The 24703-nt window shown below is 42.1% G+C and overlaps 1 protein-coding gene across 8 annotated transcripts in view; it reads right to left on the minus strand.

Moving 5' to 3' along the window:
- Positions 1-1687: 1687 nt before the first annotated feature.
- dlg5a (discs, large homolog 5a (Drosophila)) overlaps positions 1688-24703 on the minus strand; it is a 38674-nt gene continuing 15658 nt past the window's right edge. The window contains exons 7-35 of one of the 8 annotated variants that reach the window (XM_034237776.1): positions 23847-24159; positions 22724-22954; positions 22187-22371; positions 21941-22066; positions 20898-21030; positions 20637-20764; positions 20372-20547; positions 20162-20265; positions 18926-19018; positions 17728-18786; positions 17100-17220; positions 16313-16457; positions 15337-15470; positions 15126-15215; positions 14212-14380; positions 13518-13595; positions 10842-11004; positions 9677-9810; positions 8881-9045; positions 8558-8741; positions 7167-7315; positions 6308-6496; positions 5376-5566; positions 5135-5278; positions 4837-4964; positions 4515-4624; positions 4091-4135; positions 3805-3914; positions 1688-3717 (exon numbers count right to left, since the gene is read on the minus strand). In XM_034237776.1, the coding sequence (XP_034093667.1) occupies positions 3614-3717; positions 3805-3914; positions 4091-4135; positions 4515-4624; positions 4837-4964; positions 5135-5278; positions 5376-5566; positions 6308-6496; positions 7167-7315; positions 8558-8741; positions 8881-9045; positions 9677-9810; positions 10842-11004; positions 13518-13595; positions 14212-14380; positions 15126-15215; positions 15337-15470; positions 16313-16457; positions 17100-17220; positions 17728-18786; positions 18926-19018; positions 20162-20265; positions 20372-20547; positions 20637-20764; positions 20898-21030; positions 21941-22066; positions 22187-22371; positions 22724-22954; positions 23847-24159 (5101 nt within the window). In that variant the 3' untranslated portion in view covers positions 1688-3613. The remainder of the gene's footprint in view (positions 3718-3804; positions 3915-4090; positions 4136-4514; positions 4625-4836; positions 4965-5134; positions 5279-5375; positions 5567-6307; positions 6497-7166; positions 7316-8557; positions 8742-8880; positions 9046-9676; positions 9811-10841; positions 11005-13517; positions 13596-14211; positions 14381-15125; positions 15216-15336; positions 15471-16312; positions 16458-17099; positions 17221-17727; positions 18787-18925; positions 19019-20161; positions 20266-20371; positions 20548-20636; positions 20765-20897; positions 21031-21940; positions 22067-22186; positions 22372-22723; positions 22955-23846; positions 24160-24703) is intronic. The other 7 variants (XM_034237778.1, XM_034237777.1, XM_034237783.1 and 4 more) reach the window with 7 other exon arrangements.

Genomic DNA, 24703 nt, shown 5'->3' on the forward strand with positions numbered 1-24703 from the left:
ACTTGGAGGACGTTAAGAATTGGGACACAAGAAAGCAGAACTGAACATACACAATTCAGATGTAGTGACCAAACCTCAAGTGAACATCCCTGACCTTTTCACCAACGAACAGTTATCAGGCCTGAGGTTTCTTTAGGCAGTTTGAGCCACTAATGGATGTTTTGAAGACACTGGGTACTCTCGTGCGCCGATGAGGCCGACAGGCAGCTGGAGGGTAGTCATCCACTCTGACATCATGTGCTTTAGGACCTTGTGACCAGTGATGCGGTGCTCAGAGGAAACAACCTCGAGCTAAAGGCACCCAATCAACCAGCAAGATGGAGTGTAGCTACAGGCTGGCCAACTGCATGGGATGTTACTCTCACAGAAATAGTTTTGCAGACAGAATATATGTACATAATGTTCCTACGCCTGGATGCACATTCATTGGACTTGTTGCCAGTGACCGTGTCAGTTCAGGAGTAAAAAAGTTATTTATTTAGTGAAAACATTTTTTTTTTTTAAGACACATTATTCTTCTAAAGTGAATTTCAAGTGATCATAATAGTATGCATGTACAGAGCAGGAATAATAACCAGAAAGGATACACCCATTCATGACAAAAAAAGTTAATTGTAAATGTGTGAATTCCTTCTTATCTCAACTACATTGCAAGACACTTTACAATAAATACATATTTGTTAAATAGTAGGGAATTGGCTGAAGTTGAAACAGAACTGGAGCATGTTAGACGACGTACATCTGGGAGATTGTTTGATAGACATTGACAAGTGCAGACAATTTAGAAAGCATTTGAAAGAATACATTAAAAGCAGTATATGCCATCACATTTTAAAACCAAATAGGGATTAGAACTGCTCTGTTGAATTACACCTATTAAATTAGACATCACCCATTAGATTTTGTAAAATCACTCTCAAACTGATAAGCATCACCTTCTATGTACTTCAGATGTGTACAGCTTAAGAAGATCTCACTAAGAAACCTGATTTTAAAAAGTTCCTTAAATGACTCATACATACAGTACGTCAGCATTATTTTCAAGATTAAATTCCTATGTATGTTTGACTCAATGTTATAATCTGTAGACAGCACGCGTTGACTTGTCACCATAAACAGCAGAACATGATGTATGATTGCAGTGCCGCTGAAGAACAAATAGAGCCCCGGCGTCTTGTAAAGTGTATATAAACCCGAGAGAGCGGCGCTTCTTTAATGCTGCAAGGCCACATCTTTATCGCTCGCTGAGATCCTGGCAGATATTGTCACACTACCTTATCTCAACTCAGAAATGGATGGCTATTTTATCTGCCCCCCGTTTAATTTGCTGCTTCTTTAAGAAAGAAAAACACTTTTGATCTTTTTACATCACTGAAGGACACAGTCACATTTCAGCGAGACATTTACAGAAAAACATTTGCTCTGTGCTCTGCTTTCATCCTCTTCTTGGAAAAATAATAAGATGAGGCAGCATATTGTTAACGTTACCCTTTCCTCTAAAATATCCTTAGTACACAGCTCTAACTTAATTATATATACTTCAATGCAGTATACATTATTATTCTTTCCTCAACATTTTCCAATTCTGACCTTGTTGTTTAGGTACCATTACAAACGCTAAACTATTTCCCAATGAGTGTTTTTTTAGAACAATATAACACTGTAGACAAAAATGCAGACCAAGTCCTTAGCGTGATACAGAAAATGAGTTTTATTCTCATGTTAATGTCTCAACATACAAATCATTCTTCTTAATAAAAGAAAATCCAATCAGTACCTGGCATCTAGACTCTTCCTAAGAATACAACCATTTCACGTTGTACCTCTCTATCGTATACTATCTACTCAGAAAAATAGTAACAATACAGTTTGCTTCTGCTTAGTATTTTAGCCCAATAGTCAAACTTGTGGACCAATTTTCCTTTGAAAAATTGTGCAAGAATAGATCCCTTTTTAATAATTCAAATAAGAATCATTTTTTCTAATTAAGAATAAAAGGCCATCAATGAAATGTAAGGAACTGATGTGATAGATAAAAACGTGTATTAGTTACAGTAGAAATTATAGTACCTATTGGTAGTCTACTGGAAACCTAGGAACAGTTACATGTTTAAGGTTAACAGATAAACAAGTGCAAAACAGAAATAAAAGGATAAAGTTGCCTTAGTGGATTTTGGCACAATAAGATACAGGATATGGTTTCGAGGAAGGGCACAATATCTTTTGCCTTTCTTAATAAAAAATACAATTAAATAACAATGAAAAGTCACTAACATTTAAACAGAGCAGAGTAAAATCCTTTTGAGATTACCCTGCACATTTTGCTTCATAGAGTCTCTTTTAACGAGTACATTGATAAGTGACTGACAACCAACCACAGAGAAACAAAAATAAATTCTTTTTTAAAAACATGCTAATACCTGCTAAGACATGACTTGACAGCCAGACGTTCCTAGGCGTATGACCTAGTGAAAATACATGTAATATATATATGTTTCTTTTTTTCAGTTGTATCTGCATACTGTATACTCTATATATTGTTGTTAAATATTTGTTAAAGAGAAAGAATGATAGTTACACAGTGGTCTGTCTAGCCCTGGAGTGCACTCTGAGGAGTTAACCTGTTGGCTGCTGCTTCAGCCAACCCTCAAAACCTCCCCATTGTCATGCGCGCTACACTTTACTGGTCTCAAATCAGCCTCTAAATCATCTCGTCCATGGTGTGTGAAGTGATGCAATGGATCTTGAAAGATAAACTCTTGCTCCGTGACCAGGGGCTGGTTTCAGATCAGGCTTCTTCTCCGAAGGCACTTCCAAACCCTAAACTGTTCACACACCCAGCTACTATAGAAACACAATGCATAGAGCAAACATCGAAGTGTTTGGAGTCAACATGGCCGTCACTGCTGGCACTCAGGTTCAGTAAAACCACAGCTACATAATTAAAAGAGGTGTGATGCTTTTTGCATTTTGTGACAAACATCACAAGGAATGTGATGTCTGATCCTGGCATTCCATTTCTATAGCATCATATTTATGCTAAAACACGACCTTGATTAAACTGACATTGTCAATACAATTGTGTACAACAGTCTCAATATGTTCTCTCTCTCTCTCTTACACACACACACACTCACAAATCACAAACACACACACACAATTAGTTGTCAGTTGTCGTTAAACGGGTGCATAATTGTAGGGAAACCACAAATGTCATTTGGTACAAGGGGAAGGGGGGGTGAACTTCATTAGTGTTGAGGTTAGGGAGAGACACGCATTCAAGCAAATATTGAACACCTATAGTCGGACTCATCTTTTGACTGTAAACGGACGCTTACAATGCAGCATTACAAATACACCAGCGGAAACCCTTAGGGAAGACTGACTGAACTTTTAACGTGGAAGTTCCAGTGCTACCAACCTGCTCCGAAGCACGTCAGAAATAAATGGAGGCTCTGATTATAAATCAAGACAAAGACAAAATAAAAAAATATCAATAATTTACATAACTTGCTTACTGTAGTGTACCTATTGGTATAGTGTGAAAGAGTTAATTAGTGTTTGGGGAATGGAGATGAGGGTCGCAGCTCGCTGTAGTCGCAGCCAGTCTCCTCTAGGGGCAGCCGAGTGGAGTCCACAGGACTTTACTTTGTTCTTGATCAACTATAGTCATGATCTGAGTGCAAATGTAGGGGAGGGTGCCGCCTTGGACGATACCTGAAAACAAAAAGGTAATGTTATATACAGAAAGTCGACTGACACATAACGGTGATATCATCTGTATTAAATGTTACGAGTGGATACCTGTGAAGAATTTGCTGTACTCTTGCTCTATCTTCTGCGCACTTTCAAATTGCTCCTTGGAATGTTTTTGAGATACTTTGTCTCGCAGATAAACCGGATCTTTCTGCTCCCTATGGGGGGGGAAACGGGAAAGACTTTTAGGTCAGCGCATGTGAGGTATTAACCCTTCACCACTTATCTTCCTGTTATTTTCATTGTGTCAAATTAAGCTTTCGATCACTCAGTGTCTAATACTGATACAGTAAGCATAAACTGATGACAGTTTATGCTGAAATTTAGAATTCACCTGTTAATTATTTTGCCAGTGAGGGTCTTTGGAGAGAAATCTTTTCTGAAAATCAGTCAAAAATTAGGTAATCCATTACTATGTCTATAGTTTATAGGTTTTGCAGTATATATTTAAAAAATGTGCCAGGAAGTTCTAATGAAGCCTGGCATAACATTTATAACGTTCAACCCATTTGAAGTGAAGTAGGAATACATCACTTGGAATGAGAGATTTTATCTTAAAAATAAATAACAAAAATAACAACATGTTTCAGCAGCTGTTTGGGATTAGGCAAGAGTTTGCGGTGGGGCGGGGGGCTTTCACAGACTAAACGGTTCATGGTGGGATGGAGAGTGGGAAGGCTTATCCTGCTGGGCCCATCATCCACACACTCACGCACTCTACCATGACGTTGTATGTGTTTCAAATAAATGCTACTTACTTGATCTGCTTTGCGTTTTTGTAGCGGACGAATACAACAATTGGATAAATGTGAACGCTGTGGAGCCTTTCAATGGCGTGCGAGGCGATGTCGAGCAAACAGTGACAGCCCTGTATGCAACAAAAGAAGAAAAAGTTGAAACTTTTTTAACACATTTATAACAAGGCGACAATGACAGCAATCCTGCTTTCATTCATGGATATCTAAGATTAAAGCACAGCCGTAGTGATAGCTTATCTTGAGCAGAGATTAAAGACACATTGAAGCCTCTATCTTTCCTGATAAAATCGAATGATAAAAGAAAGGACAGGCTGGCTAATACCTTCTCTGTTATCTCCTTTATTGAAGCAACAGTGGTCACGTCAAAATGGCCACTTCTGCGCTTGTAGTCGATGAAGAGGAAGTCTTTGACGCCACGCTCGATGGCTTGCTGGGATGCCTTCATCACCTCTGCAGACATGACAGAAAGAATAAAGACAATTATCAAAAGAAAGAACACTTTTCATGCTACTGTACAAATCAAACCTCACATTTCTTCAACCCTTAAGTATTACAGTTAATACAAATGTAGATTAATTTCCCTTATTTTTTGGACTGACATCTGAATAAGGTGAACTCACCCAGTATACATCTGCAGAACTTCCCAGGAGACTCTTTGACCAGCATCTCCTTGACAGCATCAGTGAGCGGCCCAAGGATGAGTACGGGTCGTGGAGAAGCGCACTCCACCTTCTGGACCCGCTGGTATGCCAGGCTCACGCAATCTGACATAAAAAAAAAAACATACAAATAAATCGAAAATGGTTCTCGAAAAAGAGTGACATGGTGCCATTGTTGCGCTTCCTGCTGTTTTTGTCTCACCATCTAGGAAGGGGATGGAGTCCGTGCTGATTGTGTCGATAGCCACCATCTCTTTGCTGTCTTTGGAGCTGCTTCGTTTGTGTTTCTGTTTCCTCCTGAAGAAGGATCTGCGGGCCGCAGCTGAGAGCGTCTTACCGGAGTCTTCCTTCATTTCTGTCACACTGTGTCTGCGGTAAAACTCTTGGTCCATCCTAACACACACACACACACACACACACACACACACACACACACACACACACACACACACACACACACACACACACACACACACACACACACACACACACACACACACACACACACACACACACACACACACACACACACACACACACACACACACACACACACAAATTAGAGATAATCCTCTAAGAAAAAAGGTTGTGTGCCTGTTTTTAAATGCCATTTTACAATGTGTTTCTGCTGTATTTATTCTTAATTGTCTTTTATTTTAATTTCTAAAGCACTTTGAATTGCCGTGTGCTGAACGGTGCTATATAAATAAACTTGCCTTGCATTTATGTATACAAGTAGTAGAAACATTAAAAGCCCAAGTTTCTGAAACATAACCGTTTCAATTGTTTAACTATTTTTGTATACTAAGATGATTAAGGTTAAGGTTAAGCATAGTTGTTAAGGGTCAATGTTGATGACATAATACTTTGTTGATTTATTATTTTTAAGAATTGATTGTAACTTGAAACTGTCCCTTCAGGCCCAGTAGAAGTACAAAATCATAAAAAAAGCGTTAGACATACAATAATGCGGACAACATGACTTTGCCGTGAGGGCAAAAAGGACAGCATAAAAACATATGGAAGAGAAGGGACATTGCACATGACTCCTACATCGCAGCAGTATGGCACAGACTGTTGTCACAGCTGTTAAAAACTGTCCTCCAGCTCAAAAATGTATGTGTGTAAGCGTGCCTTGAATTCTCCACCCACATGTACTTGCTGGGGATCTGCCCCCTCTGGATCTGCTGTGCGTTCTCATCTAGCTGCCAGGCCATCCATGTCCCAAAGCTGCCCTTTGGTAAAGACTCATCCACGTACAGGATGTCATCCTTCTTGAAACTGAGGTCCCCCTCCGCCTCCCCCGTACGGTCGTAAAGTGCTCTGTTGAGAGGGAGAGACAAAGATATATGGGGCGTTATGAAGAGCAGCGCAGAACCAGAGAGTGGAGGAGAATAAAGTTGATGAAGTGAGAGAGAGCAGGTGTGGAGAGAACAAGATCCTGAATCAGAGAAGACGAGAAAGGAAGTGTGGAGAAAGTGTATCTATTGACAGCAGAAGCCTTACTCGCATCTTGTTGGAGCCTTGTAAGTCATTCCCCAACAGCCTATCAGTGACAAGCTGTAAGGCTGAGTGTATTTACTGCAGATGACGACACAAGCCCACTTGCCTATATGACAAGTGACTGCGGCAGCTGAGGCAACACACCCTGACAGACTCCCAACAATAAACTATTTTAGAGCTCCTTTTTCCATTCATATACAGTGTATTTCTAATGGCCTGGAAAACCCTGAGCTCTAAAACATGGAACACCTAAATAGATAACCTAAATATGGGGTGCGATTAGCAGCATCGCAGTCACACGCTGGATCTGGGACGTAATTGATTAGATGAGATAGATTCCATCTTGTCCAAAGGGGCTGCAGTGGTGACTATCTATAGCAGAGAGGAGGCTGCTTAGGGAGAATGATTGTGGTCCTCTTACAGAGCGGTTACACATTAACGCCTGACATTGAGCTGTGTGCATGTGCGCTGTGTATACACGTGCATGTACCTAATATAAAAGCCATCTCCTGGAGTGTCTTTGAGTGCGCTGAAGTCATCTGGCCGATGCTGCACCTTCAAAGTGACCGTCTCTGCAGGCTTCAGCATCTCCACGTACACCTCTTCTGCCGTCTTATTCTTCATATTCACCGAGTTGTACTGAAAGGGAAGAGTGGATGAGAATGGAAAAAAAGAAAACTTCACATCCTAAAATAAAAGAAGTAGCAGAGACATTTCTGTGTATTCATTTGCAGTGTCTGTGAAGGGTAAATAGCTACATTTCCTCCAAGCTTTCAGCTGTATTAAAGTGTCGCAGTATTGATTTGTGCCGTGTTTGGGGGGAAGAAAAAACAAACAAGAAGGGAGATTGAAGGACAGAGTGATGCTGTGCGGCCTGATGACAAAGCCACATGGCAATTCAGAATTCTTTGTGGCAGAGAACTAAGTAAGTGGGAGCATGTCACGAATTGTCTGTTATGAGTTTGCTGTGCTCTAAATGGATCATGAACGTGGAGTGAGAGAGAACGCAGCCGAGGAGAGGATCAATGAGGAACAATGAGGGGAAGGGAATAAAGAAATGCCTGCCCACCTTCTGGCAGTGCTTGAGACTAAAGTAACAAAAGCACACAAAGCTCTGCAACATCTTATTAGAAAAGTTTAGCCCTGGGATCACGTCAAGAAACTAATTACAGCTACAACTATTCACTGTCTTACAAAGCTATACAGAAAACACTACACATAGAAAACTTGTTGTACTTGAATAATTGTAAATATGCTAAATATATATAAATGTTTTGCAAGGTATATTGGTTAGTTTCTGAGGGGGTTGTGCATTAAAAGTCCCCTTTTATACTGTTTTTTTATCAATATAGTATAGCTCTCAGATATATACAAACATGTCTCTGAAGTCTTTGGCTCCAAATACCAAACAGATCATTGCAGCATTACCCATAATCCCCTCCGTTTCAGCCCTGTTTCAAAAGTGCTGATTCTCTGTCTGTTACTTTAGATGAAAATAAGGAGCCCCTCCCCACGCCCCTCAGAGATATTTGGTTAAAAAGAACACAATGGTGCTCTAGGAGGAGATTCAGGTGATAAGGTGGGGGGGGGGGGTTACCTTGGTTGCTGATTGGCTAATGGTTACACAAGCCAAAAAATCGTCATGACATCATAAAGTGGCCAAAATCTGATCAGCTCATTTTCAGACAGGCTTTTATATAAATGGATCAGGACAAAAGGAGAGGGGATCTTTGTTCCTGAAACTTTCAGAATCTCTTTACACAGAGGGGACACGTGTTGAGGTAAAAAAAAGATATGAAATAGTGGATTTTGCGTTTACATTTTTACGAAATTCCTACGTCTACGTATGTGTGTTTGAATATAAGTCAGAAAGGTCCCCACCTCCAGAATGAGGTCCCCAGGAAGCAGCCCGTCGGGGCCCCTGGCAGGACTGTCCTCATCCAGGCTCTCTATGTAAACGCCCCGTAGGTTCCCTCCGCAGAGTGTGACCCCCACCTCCACCCCGGGCCGCCGCACCGTCACCAACCGTGGCTCCACCGCCTTCCTGCTGCCCTCAGACGGCATTCTGCGGGACAACAAGCGGTCGATTAGAGAGTTATTGTAGTGTAGGGGTGTAGCATGGAGCAATCATTTCCTCACAATCAACTTTCCAATATGGTGTGTTTGTTGTCCTCACTCTTATTAATGTTTGTTCAGAGGTTTACCTGATGAAATTGTGGGGACTGGTATTGGGTGTGGTCTGCTTGGAGGAAGGAGTGAGCGTGCCTTCGTCCTGTTCGCTGAGTGTGTCGATGGTGGAGTGATTGTCGGGGGTGGCGGCTCCGCTCCCCTGGGGGGTCGACAGAGAGCTGACTGGCTCCAGACGGGAGCTGCACCGGAAGAGAAAGAGGAGAACAGTTTTGCCTCAATCAAATAAAATGACATTGCAAAAAACCTTGTGTAATGAACTTCCCAGTAAAGGTAATGTCACTATTACATGCTTTGTCCACCAGAGATCACGGACAGGTTCATTGTTTTTATGCGGTCAAATTTCTATAAACATACTTTCCTCCAAAACTTAAATGTCTATATAGAATTGTAGTTTCTCATTAGTTTTTTTACTAGTTTAATATGGATGTATTATACTTCAGTATTAGACTCCATGTTCAGCTATGAAATGGACTCATTTGTGCATATTGTGAATATTTAAAGATGAACAGCTACATAGTTAATTACATCTTAATATTCTGCATATGGGTGAACAACTGCTTGTTCAGAGAATTCCTTTATGTTCATTCAGCAGAAAAGAAAGTGTGAAAAATGTATCATCTTGCTTCTGTGCTCAAAAAAACTACAAATGCATTTAAAGAGCACCTGAGCATAAAAAACACAATATAAATGCTTATGTCATTCTTAAACTGAAACACTAACTGGATGATTCAGGAAGCAGCCGGGCAGCACACATGGGTCTAACCCTACAGGGAATATGAACAGAGAATTCTACAAGAAACATCCTGTTACCTGGAGCGCGAGTGGTTTCCCAGCTGGTACATGTGCGGGTTGTACTGGGCCATGATGGTGATGGTGTCACACTGCTGGCCGATGATGAGGCGGGCCTGCTGCTCCGTAGCGTTACGCAGGTTGATCCCATTATACTGACAAAGACAGAAAAGTCTGGTTAGGGAGAACGTTTTAGCTGAGGTGGGGGTAATGATACACAGTATGTTCCGAGTCTATTAAGGGTTTTAGTCTTTAGTAGTACTTGGTGGGGAAGATACTCAAAAGAATTTAAAGGGCATTACTTTTACAGCCATTATCAAAGTCTTAAAAGGAGTTCATGTTCTGTTAAACAGGCGGCCATTATTTTAACATTATTGGCCAGGTAACATCTGTAATCATACTTGCAATTCTAAAGTGCAGAACAACCGTGCTTAGTTGTATGCACACAACATTATTATATTATACAGATAAAGGGGATTTCATCTTGTAGCGCCACCACTGAGTTTGAGATCTGACTTTGAGACATTTAACTATTAATGACAGGGAAAATCTTAACTCTTTAAAAATTCCATTAATGTCTTACTTAAAAACAGATGTGTTTAAAAACAATTATTTGAATTGAAACTCAATTAAAATATAACATCTTTACCAACCTTTCTAATATAGGAAAAGTGTAAATAGTTTTGAAATGTGCTTCTTAGATAATGACCAGTTTATTGAAGGGGTAGTGAAAGGCAACATTACTTAACTGCTCCAACTTAATCTATTTATCCAACAATTACATATTTAACTTAAAAACGCTTTTTATTTAAGCTACTCCTACAAATTCTTCCTTTAGCGACTGTGTAGCATCCACAAGGACAGTGCATGTCCTCAATAGAATTTCAGCTCCGTCAGCCATTTTACATTAAGTAAAAACACGTATTCGGCAAATGCATTTCAGCAAGTATTAAAATACTGGGAACCGTGACAACACTAATGAATACAGTCTTGCATTAAGGACATTACAGTATGTCATACAGAATAAATGTACAGAGACAGCAAAATTACTGAGCCTTTGAAGTGAACTTAAACTAGTATGAGCATAATTATTACTGCTGCTGTATGGTTCTGCTTTTTTACAATGCATTCTTATTTATACATTTTGAAGCGGTAACCTTTTTGACCGACAGCAGGTTGTTCATACCTCCAGTAATTGGTCTCCATACTCCAACCCCGCCTGGTGGGCGATGCTTCCTCCAGTTACTTTAGAGACAAAGATGCCTCCGTTCTCCCCGCTGACGATGGAGATGCCCAGAGGCTCTGCGCCTTTCTGCACCACCACATTGCGGGGTTCTTCCAAGTATGGCCTGGTGGGAAGGAGGTTAACGTATTAATACATATCAGCCAAGAAAAGCAGTTACAGGGTGACCCCAAGGAGCACATGGACAGGGTGAGGGGACGTCACAGTTGAATGGACCAATTTTGTTACAGCTCTGGAGAGACGCTTACTACATAGGCTTTAGCTTTACTTATCAAAATCCTATCTTGTCCAAATATAATATACATGTTAAAGGTCACCTATTATGCAAAATCCACGTTTTCTTGTCTTTTATACATAAACATGTGGGTACCACTTTACAATAAGACTACCCTTATAAAGGGTTTACGAATAGTTTGTAATTCATTTATTAATTAGGTTGTGAACACTTTATAAATCATTAATAAGCTTTTATACAACATGAGATAAACAGGGCAACTGTGACCGGTTGCTTGCCAAATAGTGAGCCCACATTAATCTGTACTGCTGTGACGAAGGTAACTTCGTCACTGTGAACTGACGGCTTCGGGCCTGGTAACTCAGCACTTTAGTGAACAGTTTTGCACTTTATTAGCGTGATTGCACAGTACCGTTTGGTATGGCATATTTGCACATTTTAAATACTAATTATTGAGATAGTATTTATTAAAGGATTGTGTGCACCTGGTGCCCTGTGTTGTCTCCTCCCCCCTCACCTGTGTCTAGTTGCTGATTAGTGTGTGTGGGTATTTAGGCTCTGTTTCCCTGTCTGTTAGGAAAGGGAGTGTGTGTGTGAGATCCTGGTGGCTGCAGGCTGGGCTCACGTGAACAGCAGCAGCAGGATTGAGGCTGTGTGTAATGTGTTCATATTTTAATAAATGCCCACGTTGGGTTATATTTTTGGACGTTCTGCCTCTGCCTCCTTGCTTGGTCTGGGCCGCTCAACGGTCAGCTTCACAACTGCTAAGCCTTATATTGGCGACTTAGCTTACTTTGTCTTCTTCATCAGCCAGCATCCTTGGTATCTGTTGTTCACTGAGTTGATTCTCGCTAGGTAGGCAATATAAGGCTTAGTCATATTGCCAAATAGTGAGCCTGTGTTAACGTATGAAAACTATGTTAGAACTGGTTTATAAATGGTTCTTAATGATTAATAAAGTGTTTACAACCTAATTAATAACCTAATTATAAACCCTTTATGAATCCTTTATAAGGGTATTCTTATTGTGAAGTGGTACCAACATGTGTCCCCTCTGTGTAAAGAGATTCTGAAAGTTTCAGGAAAAAAGATTTGCTCACTTTTTTGTCCTGATCCATTTATATAAAAAACTGTCTGAAAATGAGCTGATCAGATTTTGGCCACATTATGATGTCATAACGATTTTTGTTGGCTTGTGTAACCATTAGCCAATAACCAACCAAGGTAACACACCCCCACCTTATCACCTGAATCTCCTCCTAGAGCACCATTGTGTTCTTTTTAACCAAATATCTCACAGAGGGGCGTGTGGAGTGGCTCCTTATTTTCATCTAAAGATAAAAGATAGAGAATCAGCACTTTTGGGATGCTACAATGCACGATCTGCTTGGTATTTCGAGCCAAACACTTCAGAGACATGTTTTGTATATATCTGAGAGCTATAATATATTGATGAAAAACAGTATAATAGGGGACCTTTAATATAAAAAACTATCAATGGAAAGTCTGATTACTGATAAAAGAATGTTTGCGATAATTTCAAACCTTTATTTAACCAGATTGGTCCCATTGAGATCATAGATCTCTTTTTCAAGGGAGACCTGTAACATAAGATAAGTAACATTTCCCTCCAGGCCTGTAAATTGATCTCCACCCAAGTCCACTTTATGCCTGGCTAACAGAAGAACCAGGACAGGTTTACAGTACAGAGACACTGAGTCAAGTGAAATCCCTTCACATGAAGATTTGCATGAACTTTGTGTGTCTCGGTTACAAGTTGGCTCCGGACAGCGCATACACTTCCATGAGGGCGGATAAGAGGAATGGATCAGCAGCCAGACACGGGGGTAAAACAGAGTGGTGGTGTACAAACAAATGCCAGAAGCTTGAGGCTGAATTATATTACCATTGCATAACATACATACATACATACATACTGCGGACTGAGAGGCGAGTTGACTTGAGGCCAAAAAACAAACATGCATGTTGACCATGTCGTCATCATGGGGCATGGACACTGCATGCAAAATCTGGGATAGAAGTGGGATTTCCGACATGTAGGGAGACAAGTGCAGCCATATAAACATAACACTGAACCTTTGAAGTTCTGCGAGTGTAGATAATCAGGTATACTTTATGTTGGTTTCCTAAGGCGCTAAAATTGTGGCATGCAAAGAACTAGCTATCTGAAAATTAACAGGCATTCTTGTGAAGGGTGAAAAACATCCCATTTTTCTTTTGCATAACGTATAGTGCATATAGAGTGCACAAAATGATTCTGCTCCTCCATATTATCCAGCCAACTGCAGTGAAGAATGTCAACGACTTGAATTTGGGGAAAGGTGGGCATTCCCTGGTTTGTAGCACTGTGATGAAGCACGAACCTGAGGCTCCTGAGAGAGGAGAACCTCGGCCTTGCAGCCAGAGGAATCCTTAGAAAAGATCGGTTACGGTAAAGAGGTCTGGAAGTTGAAGGTTGCAGATAGGCGAGAGGAAGATAAAGAGCAGAATGGAGGACAGATATCATATAGAGACAGTAAAAGTGACTGAGAGGTGTTGAGGAGACAAAATGGGACAGATATTTTAGAGGAACGAATAAAAACAAATCCTAACATACTGTAGCAGCAGCTGCTTCTTTTCCTGAAACAGCCAGGGGGCTTTATGAAATTATTAGGAGTTTTAATAGGATTTTCATTCTGAATTTCAATGAGGGATTGCACAGCTCTGACCTGTTGCCTGGCAACGTCTTTTGAATTAGCCTGAGAGGATCCCTAAGGGCAAACGTAGGCCATATTGTAACAGCTTCAGAAGTCATCTTTATAATAATACTCTGCGTCATTCACCCACCAGCTACACCACTTGTAGAACCATTTCTTCCCAGAATACCTGTCCTATCACAACGATTGCACCAGTAACAATCATTTGATTAATATTCTAGTCAGCTTTTATATTTAACCTACAATTTTCCAATGTTTGACAGCATAACACTAGCACAGAAATGTCATCCTAACTGGGCAAATCCTTTTCTTGGTGTACTTCTTTAACAAATCTATCTAGGTGTATTCGTTTTCGTCATACCTGTCTTTCCTGCGCTCCCCCATCGGCAAAGGGCTGACTGAGATGCGAGGCAAAGTGGAAATGGAGCCTTGTGATTGGCTGCTGGCAAATGAAGAAGTCTCCAGATTGAGTGGTGATTGTGGAGGTGTGATGAGACTGGGACTGCTGCACTCAGAGTGCGACAGGGAGCCTGGATTCAGGGGAAGAGGAGTAACAAGGGACAGAACAAGTCAGAGATTTCACAAAGATACACATGTGGATTCAATATGTGAATACAAATGCAACTTAAAAACATTATGTGATTCAACGGTAAACATAAACATACAATTTATATATATATATATATATATATATATATATATATATATATATCCTGACATCGACAGACACATTGCAACCTGAGCTGCCTGTCATGTTTGTTTCAACACTACTGTATGTGTGTGAAAGCTTAGCCTAATAAAAGAAACACCAGCAGTGGAGGTTTGGGTAATCAAATCTTGAAATGCCTGGAGACTATGTGCAACGGGACACATTATCTTTCAGTTTGACCACTATCTGAAAACAGTAACATTGTTTGTAGTAATAAAAATGTCATAATTTGGTGGGAATCAAAGGCTAAAAGAGACCGAAGGATTGCTGCCCACATAGAAGATCAACACTGGCATTTGAATAAGATTTCCACTTCTGAGGATGACGTGGAAATAGAATATGACATTTTACCTTTTTATGCTGTAAAAACTCAATTTAAAACTTTAAAAAAGACATTGATCATACAGCCAAGTGAGTTAAACCAGGCCTGAACCCAAATCAAATATGGCTAGAGCTATATCTGCCGCTGTGCAGTTTATGATCAAAGGATCTCGAGTGAAAAGTATTTTTTTCATATCAATAATGTATGGAGAGTGAAGTTGTTTTTTTCCGGGTGAGCGCCGTACCTCTGTCTGACCCCAGCATGGAGCGGGGGTAGCGTGGAGTGGAAGGGATTTTGATCCTCTCTGTGCGGTACTGGACATTATTGGAAGAACCTGGAACAGGGATGAGATGATACAGAAATAAACGCTGTGACACAACATCCAAAAAAGAGAAAGGGCACCGAGGCTGTGACCTTTACGTGTGTTTGAGTGCGTGCGTGAGTGTCAGACTGACCGAGTCGTGCGCTGGAGGGCAGTGAATTTGTACCGTGTGAAGCTCGGCTGCTGCGTGACGACAAGGTTTCAGAGAAGTCACTCGTTCGCTTCTGCTGGCTCAGGTCCAGGCTCAGGCGACCCTGGTGTTGTGGGCTACAACAACAAAAAGAAAAAGCCTTAGGAAACACTTATTTGAACAAAATTACATTACAGTTCAGATGTAATTCAAATGATGGGCAGAGCGAAACCACAATAGCACAACATTAATGCAAACTACAGTCAGAAATTATTCTGCACCCTCACCCAAATTAATTAATTTTGCCTTAAGGAAACAGGCCAATTAAGAAATATTCATCATCATTCAAGTGTCTTTGAGCATTAGGAAAAGCGCTATAAAAATATGTATTATTATCATTAAAGGTCACCTATTATGCAAAATCCAGTTGTTTGTGTGTTTTACATAAACATGTGTCCCCTCTGTGTAAAGAGATTCTGAAAGTTTCAGGAACAAAGATTCGCTCCCTTTTTGTCCTGATCCATTTATATAAAAAAAAAAATGAAAATGAGCTGATCAGATTTTGGCCACTTTATGATGTCATAACGATTTTTTGACTTGTGTAACCGTTAGCCAATCACCAACCAAGGTATTCCCCCCACCACCTTATGACCTGAATCTCCTCCTAGAGCACCATTGTGTTCGTTCTAACCAAATATCTCTCAGAGGGGCGTGGGGAGTGGCTCCTTATTTTCATCTAAAGTAACAGACAGAGAATCAGCACTTTTGAAACAGGGCTGAAACAAAGGGGATTATGGGATGCTACAATGATCTGTTTGGTATTTGGAGCCAAACACTTCAGAGACACGTTTTGTATATATATATCTGAGACCTATAATATATTGATGAAAAACAGTATAATAGGGGACCTTTAAATGATCAGCTGACAATATAAATAAAACAGTAGTCAAGGATCTGGTGGATGTAAAAGGGAGGTAACCTGGTGTGGGTGTGCTGGTGACAGATCTGGGAGGCGACAGATGGACAGTTGCTGGTGTGAACGCGGTGACTGCGCACCGTGTACACAGGGTTCCTCATCACGGCTGTCACAGCGGGGCAAGGAGACAGACCCCGGTGGGCTGAATCTGACAAGACACAGACACACCACCATGTTAGAGAGCGAGGCAGGGATTACGTATACTGTAGGCCAGGGGTGTCCAAACTTTTTTCACTGAGGGCCACATACAGAAAAACATCCGACCGGCTGGGGCCCCTCACTAGAGGAGAGGTATACTGCCTCATAAGTTAAGTTTGCAAAATCAATCAAATGTAGGTCAATTATGCTTGATACTTGAATATACTTTAACAGAATACATCACAGCTTTCCATAGGGTTTCATTTATTTGTTAGCAGCTCATTGCTCAGATTTCTTATAATAAAAGGGGAAATATGAAGGGTATATTTCAAGCTTGTTGTGCAAATAGGTTATTGGGCTTTTTTTTGTCAACTAAGATTTGTTAGAAAATGTTTTCAACTTTAATTGACGGAATTTATTTGAAAATGTAGCTTATAGACACATGAATACTACTTTTGTAATATATATTTACACATATATTTAAGACAAGCACACGTTTCATGTGTGGGCCATCTTCCGTTATACTTTTAGAATTAGCTGAGAGCCAATTCAAAGTGGACCACGGGCCGCATTTGGCCCCCGGGCCGTAGTTTGGACACCCCTGCTGTAGTTCATGCAACCATGTGTTTGTGTAAACCTTTGAGCAACTCACTGGGAGGTAGGCTGCCATTGTAGACTGTGGGTACGAAGCCGACGCTGTGCCTGTGAGAGCGGCTGGGGGAGGAACGCAGCATGTCTCTGGGCTCCGGTGAATGCTCATCGTTGGAGTAGCTCTGTGATGAATGACAGAAACAAACGGTTACCTTTTTTCCCTGCGGGGCAACAAAACACCATTATGTCTTGGAAGGAGTCCTCTAACCTTTGCTGGAGACAACTACCATATGAGAAAAATGACAGCATGAACATCCCACAGCGGTAAAAATGAACATTTATCCCCGCTGCCTTCTCTTTTGTGCCTGGAGAGGTAGCCAGGCACGGTTGCCGGCGCCCCAGGCTCTGACTCAGCGCCTGGGCTGGGTCCCGTACCGGTGCAGGAGCATCAATCACAGTGACACGCTGGCTAAGAGGCAAGTCCCAGAGGCATAACTCTGACGGGGCTGTCAATTCTATTTAAAAAAGTAGATGCTTTGGCCCACTTGGATGATTTTAAATGGTTTCATTTTGAATTTCAAACACCTTTCAAATGTACTCATCTCTTTATTAGAGACTAACTGTCCTAACATTGTGCAGGGATCACAAAAAAGATTGTCAATCCAATTTAGAGCCTTAAATGGACTTACTTGGAAGGAGGGAAGAGTGATGGTCTGGGGGGTCATCCTACGTCTGAGGGCGGGGGCAGATTTAGGGCGTGGCCTTTTCACCTCTGGCTCCTCTCCTCGGGTTCGGCCGATGTCCTCGTCACACGACTTCCTCGAGGTCAGGACCTTGCCGTCCAGATAATAGTGGTTTCCGTTCCTGTCTCTTTCTCGCTCACTCCTCTCTCTGCTCTCTCCTGCTGCCATGGCGATGGCCGCCTCCCCCTTACCCTCTGAGGTGATGGTGCAGTCGGAGGCAGAGCTGCTCTGATGTTTGTGTTTGAACTTAAAGGAGTCACTGCGAGTGGGTGGGGTTGGGGGGGTCGGGGTCGATGAAAAGGAGAGGGACTCTGTCTTTAAAGGCTGCGGGGCGTTTGAAGCTGCAGCAGCGGCAGCGGCTACTGCAGCAATCTGATTGGCTGCCATGTACTCCATTTTAGAGGAAGGTGTTTCGGGGCGTTTGAAAGTGTCCGGCTCGAATATGGACTTCCTCTGTTTGGGGGATTTGTAGATGGAGAGCTGGGCTGCTGCTGCTGCTGTGACTGGACTGCTGTTATCTGGTGCTACCGACATACCCCCCACCATCATCTTGGGCCACGTGCCCCCGCTGTGCTTCTTCTCCAGGGTCGTCTCCATTGTGATGCAGTCCGAGGCAGAGACGGGGTCAAAAGGCAAGGAGGAAGGCGCCTTTGTGTAGGGACAGCACTCTTGGAAAGCACTGGGCCCATAACGGCCAGTGCCCAGGTCAGAGGCCGGCCGAAGGCTAGTGGCATGGAGGGAACCCATGGAGAAGGGCTTGCGCTCATCGCTGTACGCCTCGTCAGATTCCCCTCTCACCTTCCTCCGCTCCCCAGAGATGCTACTTGTGCTGCTGCTGCTCCCGACATCAGGGCAGAAGATGTCAGTCTGTGTCGAGCTGTTGTGTTTGAGGTTGCGGCTGTTCCGAGAGTGGATCTCCGACAGGTGAATGCGTCCGTTGGATTTCTCCGATGACTCTCGCAGACTCTCAAAGATGTTCTGGCCCGATGTGCTGTGAGGGAAAAACTGTGGGGAGGACAGGTGAAGGGATGTTGTGATACAATTGTTGTAGAATTTCCATGTAGGGCATAAGAAAGTAGAAAGAAAGGCATTGATTTTTGACAAAGGTGAAGAAAAAGTAGCTCAGAAAGACAATGTGGCCCACCTTCATGAGAGAGAGGCTGAGAGAGTCCCTGCAGCTCCTCAGCAGAGCCTCACACTCCGTCACAGATTTGTTATCCAGAGCAATGCCATTTATCTGGGGAGAAGAAAAAGACATTGGAAGTGAGGACAGGTCCTTGAGCACTAAAGTAAACTATGCTAACCTTTTTGAGATTCCTCTTAGGTGTGTGTAGGCTTTATTGGCAGTACTCTAAATGTAGATGAACAAACACATTCAGGTGTCATATCTCGTGAACATGAGATTGCCTGGGGCCCGAGATGTATCTCACCTACTGCGAATGAGGTAACCACGAGAAATCTAGGCTGCTATTTCAGTCTGAAGAACCCTCACACAGCAATCTGCACATTTCCATCACAAAAGGCTAAATTTGAGGATTTTTCTTAAGCCATCAGAGATATTAAAGTAGAAAGTGGCGCAATACATATCATGACTAAAATAAGCTAATGCACAAACCTTTACCAACTTGGATTCATTTCATCGAGCATCTAAGCTCACCTCTGAGTTCAGCTGCTGACATTTAATTGCATCCCATGCATATTTCATTTTCATCGCAGGTTCAGCACTCTTCATTTTGCAAACACAATTAAGCATTTAATATGTTGTTTACAACCCGATACACTGATGTGATTAACATTAACAAGGGCATGATCAAATACGATACTCCTCCACGATAGAGATCTCTTAAGGCATGTATATGTACTTACCATTGCTAATGGCTGCTGAGCTATCATCTGGCATATCACTTCCCTGGCTTACGAGACTGCACTGCTAAATGTTGAGCAGAGATATCCAAGTGCTACGGGAATTAAAGGTTATGCAAAGGTGTCATGCTTACATTTAAACTAGCAGGGGAGTTATGCTAATCTCAAAAGACATGGTCACTTTTCAAAGATAAGACACTGATGCATATTTTAGTTTCTGTCACTTGTTCCCTAAAGTGTGAGTATGTTGCAGCTGTGTGTAGGAGAGGTAACATTGCTCCATGTAGCCCTGTTGAGCGGCAGGTTTTTGAGGATTTAATCAAAAGCAGGAGACTTTCTACTTCACATACTCGACCAAATCCCACTTTATCTGGTTTGGAGTGTGGATTATAGAATAGAACGAGGCCAGAATTAGAAAGCTAAAGGTACCTATGTGAGCTGAGGTGCGGTGTGTGTGGAAGGAAGGGGTTTCAAAATAATAATTGTTTTATTATCTTTTATTAAAGCCAAGACTCACAGCGATCAGTCTGTCTCCAACTGTGAGAGAACCTTCCCTGGCTGCTGGACTGCCCTGAACGAGTGCTGTGACGAACACACCGCTCTCCAGACCGATACCGCTGTCTAGAAATGGGGTAATAAACAGGAAAATATGATATAACACTGAAGCATTAACAAGGCATAGTAATAAAAAAGACAAAGCAAGCTCTGGAATATAACACTAATATACCTTTGTGTCCCACAAGGTTGATGTGGACAGGAGTGGCGAGCCTTCCTCCTAGAGACTTTCTTCTTCGTACCACCATGTTGATCAACCCGCCGCCATTAAGCACGGCCTTCACCACCTGCTTCCTGTCCTTATTGGTCAGGTCCATGTCATTAATCTTCAACAACCAATCATTCACTCTGGAAACACAAGAGGATAAATGGTAAGGGGTTTAAAAAGCGACTGGTCCGGAAAATGAAAAAGGAGAGTTTCGTGAGACAGCTCATACCTTAACCTTCCATCTGCGATACTTCCTTTGTCCACCCTTGTAACAAATATTCCATAATCTCCTGGTAAATACGGATCATTTACCCCCTCTGCGATATCAAATCCAAGTGCCTTCAAATCCATGTCGTCCTGTAAGACGGAATAATATAAAATGTCAGTATACTCCATTTTGACAAATGTATTTAAATGTCATCAAGTGGTTTTAGTCCTTAGAGCTCCACTGGCTCTCACCCTCCGTCACGCTCAGTAACAAGACTCTTACCCTGTCCTTTTCAAACTCCACCACCTCTGTCTCCCACTCCAGGGAGTCCGTGTCGATGGCAGAGTCGTGAGAGCTGTGGGCCATTAGCTGACAGAAGCGAGCCTCCTTCTCCAGCTGGCTCTCCATCTTCTCCCTTAACAGAACAAGACATAGCACACAGAGTCAGAGGTCAGTCACATGAGGATGGATGGGCAGAGACAACAGAAACAATGAATCACACAGAACCAGTCTGTATACTGGACAATATTTGTCAAAACAAAAGCATACTGTTCTTCTGCTTGGAATACAATGACAGTGTGCGTCTCTGGATGTAGAATACAACTTGAATTAAGGGGGTATTATCTTAAGGAATAATTTAATATGCAGAAGCACACATGTTTTGACCTTATTTAATGTGGAATTGGGCTCAAACTTAAAAAAATAAAGTTGTGTCCCTTTTCGGGCTGGTAAAGACATTCTGTTTTGTGGTTTAGGGAATAAAATCTATTTTTACTGGTGAGAAAACTAAAAGTAGAATGCAAACAATGGCCATTTGTCAGTAAGATATATGGTGTCCTACGGAGGCATGCCTTAAGGGTAGCTGTGACATTAAAACCTACATAGAGGATTAACGAAAAAAACGCATTGGCGAGCACTGCATGCTCCATCAATGCTTTGTCTTAAATGGCAATGTCATATTCACTTTAGCCAGCAGAGGGAGCTTTTACATGCAATATAAACACATTCATATGCAGGGCGATGGGGCCAGTGAGAAACCAATTGTGTATGTGTGTCCAAAACACTGGCGCTTTTCGGGATTACACTTTTAATCCGGGCGTGTGGAAATGGTGCCAGACAAACAACGGAGCTCCATGCTGTCTCTGAAGGCAGAATATCACAGTTTACGCCCCGCCACACACACAGTACAACAGCTTATAGAGACAAAGGCGGAACGACAGACCAAGTTGGCTGAGTAGAGGCAGGCATAGCGGAAGAATTTTCCTTTGGATTGCCTGCATGAGTTTTTCCTATGTTTCTGAAACCTCAATTGCGATGAGACTCACTTAAGTTCTTTGAGCTCTCGCAACGCATCGTTCTTCTGTTTCCTCATATCGTCCAGGTTACGCAGGGCATCGGCCAGATCGCTGACAGCCCGGTCTCTCTCCCGCCGCAGGTTATCACACAGAGTCCTTTAGGGAGAGCAGAGAGGTGTGATGGTGCCAGGTGTTGGGAGAAGCAGGAATTAGTACTTGTTCACAACATTGTATGTGCCCTCCAAACTTTTTCAGGAGTCTTTAACATTCACTGACCTTATGCTCTCCCTCTCAGCCACTATTTTGTCCCTCTCTTGGAAGGCCCAGTCCCGTCGACATTTGGCCACCTCCGCCTCCTGTGTGGCCTCCTTCAGTTCCTGGGACATGGCTTCATACTGTTTCCTCAGCATTTCGATCTCCTTATTGGCTCGTTCCATGTCCAGGGTGGCCGAGTCTTGTTTCTACGAACACCGAGCACACATGAAAAAGATTAACCTTTAAAACGAATGTGCTACATTTCAATCCTGGAGTTTGCCGTGTCTGGTGTGAAAAAGAAGTAGCCGATTAAGGTAAGTGACCTTCAAACAAACCACAGCTCATCAAGGTCTTAAAACGTCAAGTACGTGTGATCTGCATAATGACTGTTAAGAGGGCCAGCTAGTGGGATACACAGAGGTGTGACATAAATCCTCTTAAGGCTCAGTTAAGTGACATGCTGTAATCCACAACCTCCCTGGATGCACTAAGCGCTTTATCGTGTGTCTAACCTTTGACTCTTGTTACGGTCATCTCTAAAAAGGTGCAGTTTGTTACCTGTCTGGCCTGATAGTACTCTCGCAGCAGCTGATCCCTTTGAATGATGGCCTCCGTCCTCTCTTTGCGAGCCACGTCCCTCTCCTCCCGGACCATCTCGATGTCCTTGCAGGCCTGACTCAGCTCCTTCTGAGCCTCAGCCTTGTCCTTGACCTCGTGGCAGTACTTCTCCAGCAGCTCGTTCCTCTCGCAGATGGCCCTGTCGCGGTCAACCAGTGACGAGTTCAACTCCTGTGGGGGCAAAACAGAATGAGTCATTCATGCAACATGAAAAAAATACTTGAGGGCAAATCCGGAAGGGATCCAACACTTGATTCTGTTTTGTCTGTTAACCAGTGTTCAGAAGTATTCTTCATAAAGAAGAGGCTGAACTATTTCTTGTGCAGTGTCATTTGAGAAAATGGCCTTTGATCCACTGACTAAGAAGAAGATAAGTGGCCCGAGTCACGAACAGACTAAAAAAAGCAGACGGCTTGGTGCTAAATTCCATCCATACATCAGAGAGGCAATAGTTCACTCAGTAACTGTCTCTTAGGGAAGCTGTGATTGATGAGTAATGACAAGAACAAGTTTATTCCAGGAGACTTTATATCAAATATCTGAAAACATATTATTTCAAATGTATTAAACGCGTTTTGTTCATGAAGTGTTACCCAGCTACCAGTCTTCTTGCAAAGCTAAGCCAAACCAACTGGAAATAAGCTATTATTCCATGTGTTTTACTCAACAGGTCTATAATATTATATCAAATGTGGTCAGTTTTTGGACCAACAAATATAAAAAGGATCTTATGTTCCACTTTTATTCTTCTGTGTTTTATATTTTTCACCTTTAGTTATTTATTTGTGTATGGGTTAGCATTGTGATGTTATTTCTACAGTATTTTTGCATTTCCCATGTTATGTCTTGTGTTGTTTTATTATACTGAACTCAGGTAAAACTCTGGTTTCCTCAATAAACTTGTTTTTATATCTTTTGTGTATTTAGTTTGAGAGAATATTGTCCTGATGATTTTTGGGGTAATACTCCTTAATGTACCCTGCTGGCTGTTCACTTCTGGATAATAAGTGCCTCAGCCATAAATGACATTCGAGTACATCTGATGGATTCTTGAGCGTGATACCTGTCTGAGTGCCTCCAACTCCTCACTGGCCACCACTCTCTCCGAGGAGGTGTTCTTCAGTCGTGCCTCTGCTGCCTCCAGCTCTGTCTGCAGTTTGTCCAGCTCCTTGATCACCTGGTCCCTCTCGCTCATGATGAGGCGATACTCGTTGAACACAGAGTCCCTCTCCTCCTTGTACTTCTCGCAGTCTTTGGCCGACTTCAGCTGCAGGTTCTTGTAGCGCGTCACCTCCGACTGCAGCCGCTCCATCTCTCTCTGCAGCTCCTTGTTCTGCGCTGAGGACTTGTTCAGCTCCTGCTGCACTGAATCAAACCTGTGAGAGCGGAGGAAGACGGAGAGCGTTACAGTGAACACGTTTATGAGATGCCAATATAAAATGATGTACTGGCTGCGGCTTGAATGTAGCTCATATCAGCGCTCTGTCCAGTGTGTGTGTGTGTGTACAGGTGCTGGGTCATCACATCCTCTGCTAGATTGATTCAAGCCTCAAAATATTTACTACGTATCATAAGTTATTTTCCCTGGAATAAAACAGTGCTTGGTTTCATCTCATGTGTTCGGTTCTCTTCATGTCTGCAGCTGATAAGGACTCGGTGATATGGAGAAAATAAACATTACGATATGTCTGATAAACACCTGTTGCGACAATATAGTTAGGCTGAGTATTAGTGATTTCGCAGAATATCTACACAATTGGATTATTGATAAATAATCAATTGTAATGTAGATATAAAATGAAAAAACATGACTTTACTGTCTTTAAAACCAGGAGAAAACACTTGCAGTATTTACAATGTACAACATTTATCTGTGATATAATATTGATATATTGCCCAGCCTTTAAGCTGATGAAGGCA

The sequence above is a fragment of the Gymnodraco acuticeps genome, unplaced genomic scaffold, assembly GCF_902827175.1.
Source record: "Gymnodraco acuticeps unplaced genomic scaffold, fGymAcu1.1, whole genome shotgun sequence".
In the NCBI taxonomy this organism is placed as follows: domain Eukaryota; kingdom Metazoa; phylum Chordata; class Actinopteri; order Perciformes; family Bathydraconidae; genus Gymnodraco; species Gymnodraco acuticeps.